Below are 15,504 nucleotides of genomic sequence, written 5' to 3' on the forward strand. Positions count from 1 at the left end.
GTCTTTAAATAATTGACAAGTATTTTGTATGTCTTAAAATATTTAAATAAAACTGAATGTTTATCAAATATGTATAGGGCACTAGATAGACAACTGGACATTTCTGAGGTCCCACTTCAGGTCTTCAGAGTCACCATGATCTTGTCTGAGACACTGCCATATTCTGACCTTTATGTATGTTACAGCAGAAGTTATAAGGGCTTATGCTATCATTCTATTTAAAACAAAATATAAAATCCAATTACAGATATAGAGTTCAAACACCAAAATCACCAAGCTTGGGTTTTTGGTCCTATTATATTTCATTCCTTAGATTAAAAAAATCACTGATACAGAGCATAGCAGACTGTATGGGTACTTCTAATGTGTCTCAGGTGCATAATCTAGGTAGGAACACTGGAATCTCTGGACTGTTTAGACTTTTCATTCCATAGGGCATGTTTGGATAGCTTGTCTTGTTTACATTGTTAAATATTTTAAGGCCTTCCAAATCAGTTTTGCCCCATGTTTTTGAAATATATTTTAGACAATATACTAATGTAAATATTATTACTGGCATGATTTATATATACCATATTATAAAAATGAGCTATGAACAGGCTAAGCAGCTCGCTTAGGTCACATAAAGAGTATCACCAAGACAGCAGCTCAGGTTACCTTTTCTTATTTTTTATACATTTTATTGTATATTTTATGTATTTACATATCAAATGTTATCCCCATTCCTGGATCACCCCTCTCCTCTACCCCTTCCCCTTTCTTCTATGAGGATGCCCCTCTTCCCACACATCTACTCCCACTCACCACCCTCGAATTATCCTACTCTGGGGAAAGGAGCCTTCACAGAACCAAGGGCTTCTTCTCTTATTGATTCCAGACAATACCATCCGCTACTACATATGCAGCTGGAGCCAGGGACCCTTCATGTGTCCTCTTTGGTTAATGGTTTATTCCCCTCATTTGCCATTCATAGAACAAAACCACATAAACTGACTTCACATCTGTCTTGCAGAGCTATTGTTGGTTTTTCACCATTACATTTTTGTTGTTCTTATTCAGTATGATGCACCGAGTTTTGGGTTGAGAACAAGAGTTTAAATAAAACCAAAAGTCATCAATAGAGAATATAGAAAAATGAATGGTTAGTAGAGGTCTGGACATTGCAAGGAGGTAAAGATGGTGAATACGTGGTGGTGTAAAGACACTGGGCTCAAGGAATAACCACTCAAACAAAGAGAATGCTGCTGGAAATCCAAGACTTTTGATAAGCCTTCTTTGGAAAGTATGGATAGGATTGAATTTTCCTTCTTCCTTTAACACAAGGTGAAATTCACAAAAATACTAAGTTTCCTATACAGTCTGTTTCTCATAGATTTGTTAGAATCATATCATTTTTTGTTGATAATAAAGTTATTTTTCTCCTCATTCCTTCCCACATCCCTCCAATGATCTTTTCTTCTGAGCATCTCCTATTTCATCTTTCTCACTTTGTTCGAAATTTTAGCCAATGTGAAAGCAAATACACATAGTACAAACCAAGCATCTAAAGAACTAAACAAGCCAGACAAGTAAACTTACCAACAGATCCTTCAGTGCACTAAGGTCTTCTGTCTTAAGAATCAGATGCCCTCACTACAAAAGGGCTTTATTTGTTAATGTGCTTTTCAATTTCTGGTTTGAATGATGTGAGACACACTCCTATTGCTCCTAACATGGAAGCCTCTGAGGTAAAATCTAAAGCTATATCATAGATTAGTCTTCATTTATTGGGAACCTAACTTGTGATGGGCTACATTGGAGTGACAATGTCCTATTTTTTTCTGGCCTATTATAAATTTTAAAAAAAATCAATTTTCATTTTAGAGACATTTCCAAAAAGGTAATTACCTATCAAAGATATAATCTACTTATCACTGAGCTCTTCTAAGCCTAAAACAAAAATAGCCTTCTGTTGCAGGTGTTCAGTTACAAATATTTCAAAGATTTTAGAATACCTGATTCCATCTTCAACCTTAAAACAGCTAAAGCCACTGTTTGGACAACTACTATACCTGAGACAGAAATGGCTGGAAATTTGTCACTGTTGCTTCCCTGGGAATCAGAACTATCTATTTTACTCTTAGGAGACACCCTCTGCAGACAGAACTATGAATACTCCTATCTCTAATGACCAGTGTTACTTCTTCTATCTGCACTTGCAGACTCCCTGGTGGTCAGCAAGACAAATTCTTCCTCATTAATTATGTCTTGCCACTCACACAAAGTCTGGTAGTGTAAGTTTCTTGATCCTGAGAGACCTAAGATGCAGTGGAGTTGAAAAATCTTAGAAAATGTCTGGGGTCTTCTGAATCCCAGTTCTTTTTTTTATTAAAGAACTTTATTTTAAAAAACAAAGATAAATGTACAAATTTTAAGCATTTTTGCATAGAAGTATATGAATACATTTTTTGTCATTGCTTGGCTTTTTTTAAGGTTTGATAGTGTGCATTAAGATATTACTAGCTACAATGAGCATAAAGTACATGTAAATCAGGATGTAATCTGGAATTAGTCAAAGTTTTCTTTGTGTGTAAGGAATAAACATAATGGTTTTTTCTTTTCTTTCTTTTTTTTTTTTTCTTGGATTCCAGTTCTTGAGGTAAGTAAACCAAAAAAAACATATGTAACCTAATGATCAATCAAATAAACTTCCAGAAAGATAATCTTTCTGAGACAATTCTGATGGTTTAACCACACCCTATCACAGTCAACAACATGACTATTCTGACAGAACTAGACATGGATCCCCAGGAGAGCAGGGATTGTTCCTTGTCACTGATCAATCTTACCAGCTACTTTCTTAGAACTTAATGTCTTTCTTGGATATTAGCTCAGAATCTTCAGAGGTGAAATAAGGTACAATTTAGTATTGTTAGATTTCTTTGAGACTCAAACTAGTTTCTTGTATATGTTGGTCAAACCTTTTTCCAAATCACTATTTTACCTCCAAGTAATGTTATAACATTCTAAGTTAAACTTGAGCAACACACTTATATCACATACAAGAATATATTTATATGTATGGGTAATTTCAAAGTTTCTTTAGATTCAATTCCCATAGCCACAGGGCTTGTCATTTATAACATTATCCATATATCATCATTTAAACCCTTAAATATTGCCATTGCTATTAGTTTTTCACTTGATAAAATCAAATCTTAAAATTTGAGTCAAATAATTTATCTGCACAAATAACATGTAACCTAGTTCTAAATTAAGTGTGTGGTTCTGTCCCAAATACCATTTTTTATGCAAGCTGATGGTGTTGACAGCAAATATTAGAGTAACCAATATAATTAGAAGTAATCTTTTAATATATATTTGAAGTTGTAATGTGTCATGTATAGTATTGTATTTTCTATGGAACACTAAATTTGCATAGTTTTATGTGAATACTTATCAGTATATTTTCATTATGATAAATGGACAAGACCCAATAGCCCATTATGCAACTGAAATACATAGATTAAAAGTGAGAATTTCAGATAATGATGGAATACACACACACACACACACACACACACACACACACACACACACATGCAGACACACATTTGCCTTAGTTAGTCAATGGTTATGCACTTCAATTAGCAAACACTAGCCTCAGAGTTAATATCTGTTAACATCCTACTCATTCTTTATTAATTTTTAAATTGAAAATAGATTCTTCTCTCATAAAATATACCTCAGCCACAGCTTCCCCTCCCTCCATTCCTTCTTGCTCCCTCTTATCCTTCCCTTTTTTCCAAATCCACTCATTTCCTTTTCCTTCCAGAAAATGGGAGGCCCCCCTCACATGACAGCCAAATAGGACAAAACAAAATACAATGAGAAGAAGAAAAGCCCTTATATCAGGCCTGGACAAGGCAACAGAGGAGGAGGAAAAGTCCCAAGGACAAGCAAAATACTCAGAGGTACACCTGCTCTCACTCTTAGGAGTCTCACAAAAAGACAGAACTAAGCCATAACATACATGCAGAAGACCTGGTGCTCAAGATCCAGGTTTGCTGATTAAAGTCTCTCTCTCGTTTGTTTTTTTTTTTTTTTTTTTTTTTTTTTTTTTTTTTTTTTTGTTTTTTGTTTTTTTTGTTTTGTTTTGTTTTTTTTAAGACAGATAGCTGTAGTTTTATTGTATTTTGGCAAAAAAGAAAAAGAAAGAAGGAAAAAGTTGTTAAATAGGAGAAAGAACATATCTTGGGAGGAGAGTCCTTGCCTAGCATATGAGGTGCTAGTTGAAATTCCTCAAAAAATATGAATCACCTTTAAGGACAAAGTCTAGCACTGACATTTTAAAGATGTGGAACACATGATATATCACAACAATCCCCAAATTTCAGTCTTTTTTTTTTTTTTAAAAAAAAACTTTATTTAAAAAGAAGTTAAAAGAAAAAAAAATTTAAACATTTTTGCATAAATGTATACAAATACATTTTTGTCAGTGCTTGGCTTTTTTTTTTTTTCTTTTTTTTTAAGGTTTGATACTCTGTATTAAGGTCTTACTAGTTACAATGAGCAAAAAGTACATGTAAAACAGGATGTAACCCAGAATTAGTCAATGTTTTCTTGGTGTGTAAGGATTGAGCATAAAGTTTTTTGTTTTGTTTTGTTTTGTTTCCTGAATTTCACACAATCTGTGAGTTGTTTCTGGGGCAGTCCAAGTCTCTGGGGTTAGCATCCCACTATCAGTGACTGCATCTTATTTCTGTTCTTTTGTGACTGGTTTATCTCACTCAGGATGATATTCTCTAGATGCAACCATTTTCTTAAGAATTTGGTTAAGTCCTTGTTTCTGATGGCTGAGTAGTATTCCATTGTGTAAATGTACCACAATTTTTGTATCCATTCATCTACTGAAGGACATCTGGGTTCTTTCCAGCTTCTGGCTATTATAAATAGATTTGCAATGAACATTGTGGTGCATGTATCTTTGTTGTATATTGGAGTGTCTGTGGGGTATATGCCCAAAAGTGGAATAGCTGGATCTTCAGGTATTACTAATGTCCAAATTTCTGAGGAATCGCCAGACTGATTTCCAGAGTGGTTGTATCAGTTTACATGTGAACCATGCTTGGTTGATGCATTGGGGCATGTTCTGATATTCTCCACTCTGTCTGAGTTCTACAATCTTTCTTCTCCTTCCCTTCCCAGGCTCCTAGGGCAGGAAATTGATAGAAAGCTCCACTTTGAAGTTTTATTCTGCATATTGTCTTAGGGCTTGGCACTGGGTCCCATCTACTGGCAAAAGAAGCCTCTCTGATAATGACTGGACAAAGCACTGAAGTACTAGTGTAGGGCATAGTGACTTTTTCCTGCTCTGCTGGTTGCACCATAGGTCTCTGAGTTAAGCAGTGTCATGGTCCTGGTCATTCAGGACATTTCAGGAAAGTATCCTAGGCCTCAAGTTAAACCAGGCATGGTTGGCTACTCTCATCATTGCCCCAGTAAAGAAGAATGAAAAAATAAGAAGTATGTATTTATATACCAATATTTTGGAGTCAGTTGCATTAATAGATAGACAGACATTGAAGACACTTATAGCCAACAATTTTAAAGAAATAAATAATAAAATGGATAGGATACATAAATGAGACCATTTTTCAATCTAAATGAACCCATAGGTATAATGAATCATGGACACCTTAATATGGTGGAAGAATGATACTGATGCATGATTGTAGCAGTTTCTCAGAGAGAAAGTGAAAACATTACATTTAAAGGTCTGTCACTTAAACATTTTTCAAAGTAAGTTTAGACTCCCAAATAATGTTTCAACTGCATCACCTATAATGAAAAACTTGTCACCATCAACAATAGACAGTTGTGACACAAGGCTATGTGACTATGTTACAAATTCTAAAGAGTCTGATATATTGAGAAGAGTTCAAAAGACTTCAATTCAAAGTAATTTGTTTTTTTATCATCTCATGTGTAGCATGCTGGGGCCACTCTCATGGGATATTTTGAGAACCTCCCTTAGGTATTGGCCATCTGTTTCTCTGGATATTTTAGTAAATAACTCTCATGCCAAGCCGCTTCCCCTAGTAGCAGCTTTGAGCATCTCCTTAAGAATCCACACATTCTCCACCGGAGCTCAGGTGGGTAAACTGGAAAGAAAAATAAAAGATGTGCTTCTGAACACATTTGCCAATCCAAGAGTTCAGAAGTTCAGGTTTTAAGGTGAGATAATCACATGGTGTGTTTGTCAGTACAGCAGAAGTGAGGTCTTCTGTTCAGGAGTTTCCTAAATGAAGTTTTGCTCCATTTTATAATGAAACTCGAAGCCCTTGGTGCATGACAGGAAAGAGGGTTTGTTGGAGAAGAAAACAGAGACATCTAATAGAAGTAGAAAACATTGCAGGAGTTAAGAGCACAAATGATGGGGAAGTCAGGGAAGAGAAATGGCGGAATAAGTTCTCTTGAAGGAGGACTGGGAGGAGTAGACATTACAAAGGATTTGAGGAGGGCTAGAAACTAATCATAGTGGTTGGAAAGTTGAAAGAGTCAAGTGACTGTTGAATCTTCCAGTGATGTTTTTGCTAGAATGAGGAATCCACCATAAAATAACATGGACATCAGGACAAGTGTAACTGGAAGTTGGGAAATGAGGAAGTTGTAAGTTCTAAAATGCTACCTTTCACACAACGATTACCTTTTCCTTTAGTTTAGTTTGCTGGAACTTACTCTTTGGTTTTAAACGCCCAATGTATGATTCACCAAAACATTTTGCACACTAAAATTTAAAATGGATTTTGTGTTACTGGTGAATTCTGTGTCTCAGCCAGACGTTTATATATATTATGTTAATATATTATGTTTATATATATATATATATATATATATATATATATATATATATATATATATATATATATATGGTACAGTAAGACTGTATAAACTTTCAATTTATTTATTTAAGCAATATTCAATATTCCACTTGTATGATAAATAATACATGAATGATGTCACCAAGCTATGAAGAGTTTATGATTCCAACTTTAATGACACTTAATATCAAGTTGGTAAGAAAGATCTATCTTGCTAATACAAAGAAGACATTAAATCAAACATGCTGAAGGTTAATTATAGGAGCAATGGCTAGAGTAATTCTCATGATCTAAAATAGCCAGAGATCTTTCAATAAAATGCTCCATTGAAACCAGACATTAATCATCAGTTCATTCAATTACTGTCAGAAGAGCTAAAGTTCACTTTGTCTGTTTTTGAGTATGTAATCAAAGTTGACAATCTAATATAAGAGTGATCAAGCATAATCTAGTGTGTGAATTGTGAATTGATAGCAAAATAGCTAAAGCCAGCTTGAATCTTTTGGAATAAAATGCATCTTCTTGGATAAAAGACAGTGACATGTCTACAGATATTAGCAAAAATGAAATAGGCTATGTAACAGAGTAAATATATGTGCATTTTACAGTAAACTTTACCAAGGTGTGGCTAGAGATCTTAATGTCTAGTTGTGTTTGAGAAAGACCTAAGAAGTGTTAAACACAGAAAAGAAAAAGAAACACAGGAGATGAATTCTAACACGTTCAGGAATAAAGTTAAAACAAAGGGTAGGGACTATTAGACAAATATATAGGAATCTGCAGTTATGTGGCTACATACATATTTGTTGGTTTAAGATGGGAATATTCTGTGGTTTGTAAGCAAGTTCTTTGTTTTAATATGATGAGATTCCATGTCTGATGAATGTTTCAGCATGTGTTTTTGTCATGTGACTGGATGTTCCAGTCCAGTATTCATTGTGGCTTTAAAAGCATTTATATAAGTTAATCACACATTATAAGAAAATTAACAAGAATTTATATTATGATATCCTTGTTCTTAGTGTCTTAGGTCATCATAGAACTTTCTTGTAAGGGTTATACATGTTCCTTGTAATTCTGTCATAAAAACAGACAGGCTTTATAAAACTCATTACCAGTTATTTATGCCATAAAAATGTGTAAAGGCATTATAGCCACTAGATAAAAAAAAGGAAAATATAATAGATATCTACATAGCAGTGGTTACAAACCATGATTCACTGAGGAACCTCTTTTCAAAAGCATATTTATCCTTCTAAAAATAACATCTAAGATGTTATTTACTTACATATTTCTAACATGGTACAGAATTCTGATTTTTCTAAGGGGAAATAAAGTGTCTTGCTCCAGTCTTTGTGTTCACATGTGTCTTTTCTCCCTCTCTGTTGCTGTTGATTTCTCTGTCTCCCTGCCACTCTTCCTCTGTGAGTATGTGTTTGTATATATATATGATGCATGTGTGTAAGGAGTGTCTATGTGTTGTATGTGCGACTGCTTTTGGTGACCAATTGATGCTGAAGTTTACTCAGTCTCTCTCCTCAGTCCTACTGAACATGGAACTCTGATTCACTAAATGCTTTGGTCAATTAGCTCCCATGATCTGCCTGTCTGTCTCTACTCTTAGCATCTGGTTTACAGACACACTCTGAATATCCAGCATTTTTTTAGAAAGGGTGTTGTGCATACTACCCGAGGGCCTTATACTTATACTAGAAGCACTTCACTGGCTGAGTTATTTCTCAAGTTAGCAAAAGTCTCTTTCGTATGTTCCTTTTTCCCAATAAAATGTTTACTTCTATTTAATTAATCATCAGGTGATTTTTTAGTATTTGATCATATTTCTATTTACTATATATATGACATCATATTTGGATTCTAGGTATTCTTTAGATAAATGGTTTGTTTGATTTTTTCACTTTCCTTTCTTTCCTGTCTTCATATCCAATTGTAGTTACATCAATATTTTCTGTTTTCTTCTATATAGAAGAGGGAGATTTTCAGCACATTAAATTTAAATGTATTCACTTAATAAGAAAAAAATATTTTTCCTACTTTCTTAAAGATAAAGATATAAAATAACCCCTCTTCATTCAATGATGCTGATCTGAAATATTTATTAAAATATTGGCATTTATTTTTCAATGATTCATTACTTTTGTCAAGGAGATGTTTTCATTTATTCCAAGAAATTATTTATCCATGTCCAATCCTGTCCTAACGCAGGCTAAAAAATGAACAATTACAGTCTTCCTTATCTCTTTGTTGTATTTTAATCAACATTGTCTTTTGAAAGATTAAGCCTATCATTCTAAAATAAAATATCAAATGACAGAAGCTCCTTGGAAAAGCAAGTTCCCGCATGAAGTTTGCCTGATCACATGGGAATTATAGCAATTATATGACCATACATTTTATCTCTGCAGAAAGAATATCCAGAAAATGTTCATGTTACTAGAATCTTAGATGGTGACAAATATAATGCTGACATGTGGGAAAGGACAAAGACTGCTTTAAGAGTTCTGGTATTTAGTGAAAACAAAGGACTATTAGCATTAAATAACATCAAGGAAGTGAGACGTTAAGACTACTTAATCTTCACCACTGAGACAAACAGGTCATTTCTTACTTTTCATTTACACTTGATCAGTGTTAGACTGGTGTGCTACAGAACTCAAGGAATTCTAACATAGCCTACATTTAACAACAGTCCTTCACTGTCCAAGCTGCACACAGCTATTCAGATAGGTTTAAAAATCTTCCCCTTTCATAAAAATTATATCAGAATATAGTGTTGACCCGGGGAACAACTATAATTTCCTCTTATGTCTTCTAACCTCCCCACCCCCTTTTTTTTCTACAATAGAAACCTTTGGAAGCTATTATCAACCAGATAAGAGGTTTTATGGAGATTACAAACCGTAGCTGGTTCCAGCCACCCACCCTTCTTCTAACAGGCATCCCTGGACTAGAAGATGTACAGATATGGTTCTGTATCCCACTATGCGTCATGTACCTAATTGCCCTCCTAGGAAACTGCACCATCCTATTTGTTATCAAAGCCACACCCATCCTTCATGAGCCTCAATATGTATTCCTATCTATGCTGGCAGCTACAGACATTGGTCTCTCTGTATCAACTCTTCCTACTGTACTGAATGTTTTCCTCCTGAATCACAGAGACATTGAGTTCCATTCTTGCTTGACACAGATGTTCTTTATCCATACCTTTTCTTCCATGGAGTCAGCCATCCTACTGGCCATGGCTTTTGACCGGTTTGTTGCTATTCGTAATCCACTACACTATACTGTAATTTTGACTCCCCCTAGGATTATCAGGATGGGACTTGCAGCTGTTGTTAGGGGTGTGATGTTAATGGTCCCCTTGCCAATCCTGCTCAAACGGTTGCCCTTCTGTAAGGGTGTCATCCTGTCTCATTGTTACTGCTACCACCCTGACATCATGAAACTGGCCTGTGGTCCTGTCAGGGTCAATATCATCTATGGATTGTCTCTAGTCCTCTGTTCGTTTGGAGTTGACTCTGTACTTATTGTCATCTCTTACATCTTGATTTTGAAAACAGTGCTGGGTATTGCATCAGGAGATGGTAAGCTCAAGGCACTCAACACCTGTGTCTCCCACATATTCACCGTCTTTATATTTTATGTCCCACTCATTGTTCTGGCCCTAATTCACAGGTTTGGTACATTTGCATCCCCTCTGCTCCATGTCACTATGGCCAATCTTTTCCTCTTCTTGACTCCTGTTCTAAACCCTTTGGTTTACAGCCTAAAAACCAAACAGATAAGGTCTGCAGTGTTTAAAATATTTAAAGTTTGGGGAAACTTGCTCAAATAGCCACATGGGTCTTAGTAAAACAGATGCTATAGTTCTCTGCCTTTTCGTCTGTCTGCCTCTCATGAAAGTGCTTTTATGTCATGGAATAATTTGAGGAGAACAAGGAGACATTTTTGTCTTCCAAAAACAATACAGTATTTTGATTATCATTAAAAATATATCCATCGACTTCACTGTAAAATGAGAATACATAATGACATTCAGTTTGGAATATGCTTAGGTTTTCGTTTAGGTACTTTTCAAGAAGCACATGAGCTATGCAAAATTTGAAGGGATGTGGAAACCCAGCAGATACTACCATCCTTTAGAAAACCAAAACAAGCTTAGTTAACACAAGGGGGGGGGGAATGTCACTTTTTATTTTTAAAATAAATCTTGAGATGTAATATGTTTAATATTGCAAATAAAGTTGTTCTTGTAAATTTAAAATTATCCATTCAAGAATTCAAAAATAGGAGCATATTCAGAGATGGGGGAGGAGGACAGAATGTGGTACTGGGAGGAAGTAGAATATAGTCATAGAAGTTCCTCTGGCAGAAGCATGACAAAGGCTGGTAAGAGACAGGACACCTGTTCCCATCAACTTTTACATTTAATTAATTAATTAATAATAAAATTGATTCATCTACTGATTTTAGTGAAATTTATTAACTTTAAGAAATTGAGTAGATCACTGAAATACTTATGATAGACAGCTTCTCTTATTCTGATTGGACGTCCATCATACAGCCATCCTGAGGATCTATTAGGAAATCATTCCATACACATATTTGGAAATCACAGTGTTTTGGCTACTAATTGAGTTTTATAGTTTAAGTCTAACATAAAGAGTATTCATTTTGCTCTTATTTTTGTTATATTTTGTAATATTCTTCTTCACTTTCTCTTTCTCTCATACCTCATATTCATGATCACAGAATATATAGAAAACCCAAGAAAATTGCTTTCCCTAATACTTGAATAATCATTTAATGCTGCAAAAAATCCTGATATCTAACATATATTTTCCCAGCTACCAAGTGAGTGATTTTACAGTGGACAGAGCTGAATGCCCTTTGATTTCATTATGTTTTGATAGTATCTACCTAGAGACAGCATTGGGTCAAAATTATTCAGAGCTAAATCTTGAATGACTATTTCAACTTAGGAGTCACTGGACCAACAGTGAGTTCTTCCCCATGGCATTTTAATGGAACTCTCAGTACCTGTCAAAGTCAATCATGAGCTCAAATTTTAAAGTATTATCAAGTACTTTATTAAGGAAAGAAAAAAAAATGTATCATCGGTCATAAGCTAAAGCCAAAAACATATATAGTGTTGCGAAATTGAGAATAAAGATTTAACACAATCATAATTATTTTAAAATCTTTTATGTAATGAAGGGGCTCAAACAGTCCCAAGCCAGGCAAACACAGGCCTAAGCATGGCAAACATTGCATACAGGTATTTTCCCTTTTACTCCTTATCCTCCCTCTTCCTTAAAACTGTTGATTACCTACAACTAACCCCCTCCAACTCCTTCCCCCATCTATTTTCTTACTAGGCCACTGAGACAAAACACCAAGATCTAATAACCAAATTTCATTAGTTGGTTAATATGTCCAACCATGACTTGCCCAGCCATTTTAGCAGAGGCTCCACTCTTTCCCTTTAAAACTCATTCCTGTAAAATATGTCCTCTTTTGCATCTCTCTGTTCTCTTTGCTTTCTTGCTTCTGCTTGCTGCTGCCTTTACAGTCCCACCCCCACTCACCCATCCCCATTTGCCTTCCGTGGTAATCAGTCTCTTTTGGGTAAAGAATTTCTGTCTGGGTATGTCCAGTATGAATTCCAGGTGGTCAACATCTCTCTAAGATAAGACAGCAAATAACGATTTTAATTCTAGGTGAGGCTAGATGTGGAATTTAATTCCACATTACTTGCAGAAAGTGATCTACAATACTTAAATGAGGGAAGGTAACATTTAGATGTAGAAAAGTGAAAGCATTTTAGGTAAATTTAGGAAATATTAGTGAAGAAGAAATTTAAAAGTACATAGAAATAATGGTATTAATCGTTACCCTAGAAACAAACAAACAAACATAGTCATCCCGTGGGTACAGAGGGAATTTGGGAGAAAAGTTGCATTTGAAGAAGTTCGTGAATTTAACCCTGGTCTTCATGTTGTTGAAGACTATTGCTGAGAATAACATATGCATGTGGGCATGCCCATATGAAGATCAGAAACAAGCATCTCAAAATGATGACCCAGGTGTTTTCTAACTGAAGCAAATGAAAGATATACAATTATATAACAATGGTGTGAGCTACAGAAAACCCAAATAAATGTTTTGCTCCTCTAACAAGATGTGGGTGCAGATTCAGGAGTATTTTGAGGAAGAAATATACAAAATAATTGCTTATGGACTCCTATGACCAACACACTCTGTAGCAAAGATAGTCAAAATGGTCAACAATGGAGATGAATTTCATTTTCATAGGAATAGTGCAAGAAAGAGGGAGTAACTAAAATAGGGTAAGAACCAGAGGAAAGAAAACTAAGCAGAAAGGGAAAATAGGATTGAGAATTTAATGAAGATCCAGAATCTTTTATGGAATATTTAATTATAGCCCTCATTTAGAACTGGAAATATGTAGTGAACTTAACCATGAATAGAGGCTCAGAAATTATCTAGCCAATAACTGCTTTTTACTATTTCGCTACTAAAGTTTATAAAATCATGCACTAAGACATATAAGAGAAAATAAAACTTGTGATTATATAAACGCAATGTTTTATTCATAAAAGCTGTACTTTCAACATTTTATATTATTTTTATTTCTATATACACATCCCAAGTGTAAAAATACAGTGAAATAAACAATCATGTTAACTGTCAAATTGAAAATTGTACTTTTCTCCATTGAAATTGTTATTAACTTTTGAACTGTTCATCTTCTTTGGATCTTCAGAGATTTTCTCAGGGCAGAACGAATCTGCTTGGTCTTCAGGCTATATACAATTGGGTTGAGCATTGGGGGCATAAAAAGATAGATATTTCCCAGGACTGCATGTGCTATTGGAGAACTTCTATGGCTGATGCGATGCATTACAGTTATTGCCAGCAAAGGGCCATAGTAAATAAAGACAATGAAGATATGAGACAAACAAGTATTGAGTGCCTTCATTTGACCTTCCCTAGAAGCAATCTCCATAACTGCTTGAAATATCAGAGCATAAGAAATGGCAATGAGCAGAAAGTCCACCCCAAAGGAAAATATAACCAAAACAAGCCCATAGAAAATATTGATCTTGACTTGGCCACAAGCTAGTTTCATGACATTTGGATGAATACAGTAGGAGTAGGACAGCATCTGTCCCTTGCAGAATGGTAATCGCTTGAGCAGAATAGGCAAGGGTGTCATGAGTGCTACACCCCTCAGAAAGGCTACTACTCCCATCTTGGTAACACGCGAGTTGGTAAGTATAGTTGTATATTGCAGTGGGTGACTGATGGCTACAAAGCGGTCAAATGCCATAGCTAACAAGATTCCTGAGCCCATGGAAGAAGATGTATGGATGAAGAAGAGCTGAGCAAGGCAACTATCAAATGCAACTTCATAAAGGTCAAAGACAAAGACTTTCAGCACAGAGAACATTGTGGAGACAGACAAGACAATGTCAGCCACGGCCAGCATAGACAAAAAATGGTACTGGGGCTCCTGAAGACTTCTTTCAGTTCTCACTAAGTAAATTACAGTACAGTTCCCTGCCAACGTGGTGATGTACATTAGGCTCAGGAGTGGTCCCAGCCATAGGCGGGCACCCACCAGCCCTCTGAGGCCAGTGAGGATGAAAACAGAAGGTTGAAATGTGGTATTAAATCCAGACATGGACAAGTGAGAATTGTTGTGCAAAGGAGTTTCTCTGACACTGAGCCCTAGAAAGAAGCAAAAGTTAAATATAAGATTCAGGAAGATTTTTTTGTTTGTTTGTTAGTTGTTTGGTTTTATTTAAATTTTTAAATTTTTTGTATTTACATTTCAAATGTTTATTTCTTTTTCCCCTCCTCCCATGTACCTCCCCCTCCACGTTTTTTTTCATGAAGGTGTTCCCTCTCCCAACCACCCTCTCCAACCTCAGCACCTTGGCATTCCCCTACACTAGGAAAATGCCCCTTCACTGGACCAAAGGCCTCTTCTCTTATTGATGCCACACAATACTATTCTCAGCTACATATGTAACTAGAGCCATGGGTCTCTCCATGTGTATGCATTTGTTGGTGTTTTAGTCCCTGGGAGCTCTGGAGAGTTTGTTTGGTTGATAATGTTGTTCTTCCCATGGGGTTGCAGACCCTTTCTGCTCCTTCAGTCCTTTGTCTAGCTCCTTCATTGGGTTCCCCGTGCTCAGTTTGAAGGTTAGCTGCAAGCATCCTCATCTGTATCAATATAGCTCTCCAAGGAGGTATCCATATCTGTCTTCTGCTCGTAAGCACTCCTTGTCATCAGCAATAGTGCATGGGTTTGGTGGCTGAATATGGGGTGAATCCCCAGGTGCGGTACTCTCTGAACGATATTTTCTTCAATCCCTGCTCCTCTATTTGGGCTAGGTTCAGAAGTTTTAAGGAATGTGTTAGATATTACCTATGAAGGATAGTCTTATTGGGAGTAAAATAAATGACTTTAACAGTTATAGCATAGAAAGAATGTGTGCTGAATATTGCATTGACTGTAGATAATCCTATTCATTACTAATCCCCATGTAGTGAAGAGCCAATTATGATGGCAGCAAAAACAAACAGCACC

At 35.7% G+C, this 15,504-nt stretch overlaps 2 protein-coding genes across 2 annotated transcripts; one reads left to right on the forward strand and one right to left on the reverse strand.

Annotated features, from left to right (window-relative positions):
• Window positions 1–9,765: 9,765 nt before the first annotated feature.
• On the forward strand, window positions 9,766–10,719 carry LOC308418043 (olfactory receptor 51A4-like; the record flags this gene model as incomplete). Its single annotated transcript, XM_080913379.1, has 1 exon — window positions 9,766–10,719. The coding sequence occupies one exon, from the start codon at window positions 9,766–9,768 to the stop codon at window positions 10,717–10,719; it is 954 nt and encodes a 317-aa protein (XP_080769505.1).
• A 2,931-nt stretch (window positions 10,720–13,650) lies between these two features.
• LOC308418090 (olfactory receptor 51I1-like) lies at window positions 13,651–14,592 on the reverse strand (the record flags this gene model as incomplete). Its single annotated transcript, XM_080913419.1, has 1 exon — window positions 13,651–14,592. One exon carries the CDS (start codon window positions 14,590–14,592, stop codon window positions 13,651–13,653), a length of 942 nt encoding a protein of 313 aa, XP_080769545.1.
• Between the last annotated feature and the right edge of the window lie 912 nt (window positions 14,593–15,504).

Source organism: Micromys minutus (assembly GCF_963924665.1).
Source record: "Micromys minutus genome assembly, chromosome: 2".
NCBI classification, from domain to species: Eukaryota; Metazoa; Chordata; class Mammalia; order Rodentia; family Muridae; genus Micromys; species Micromys minutus.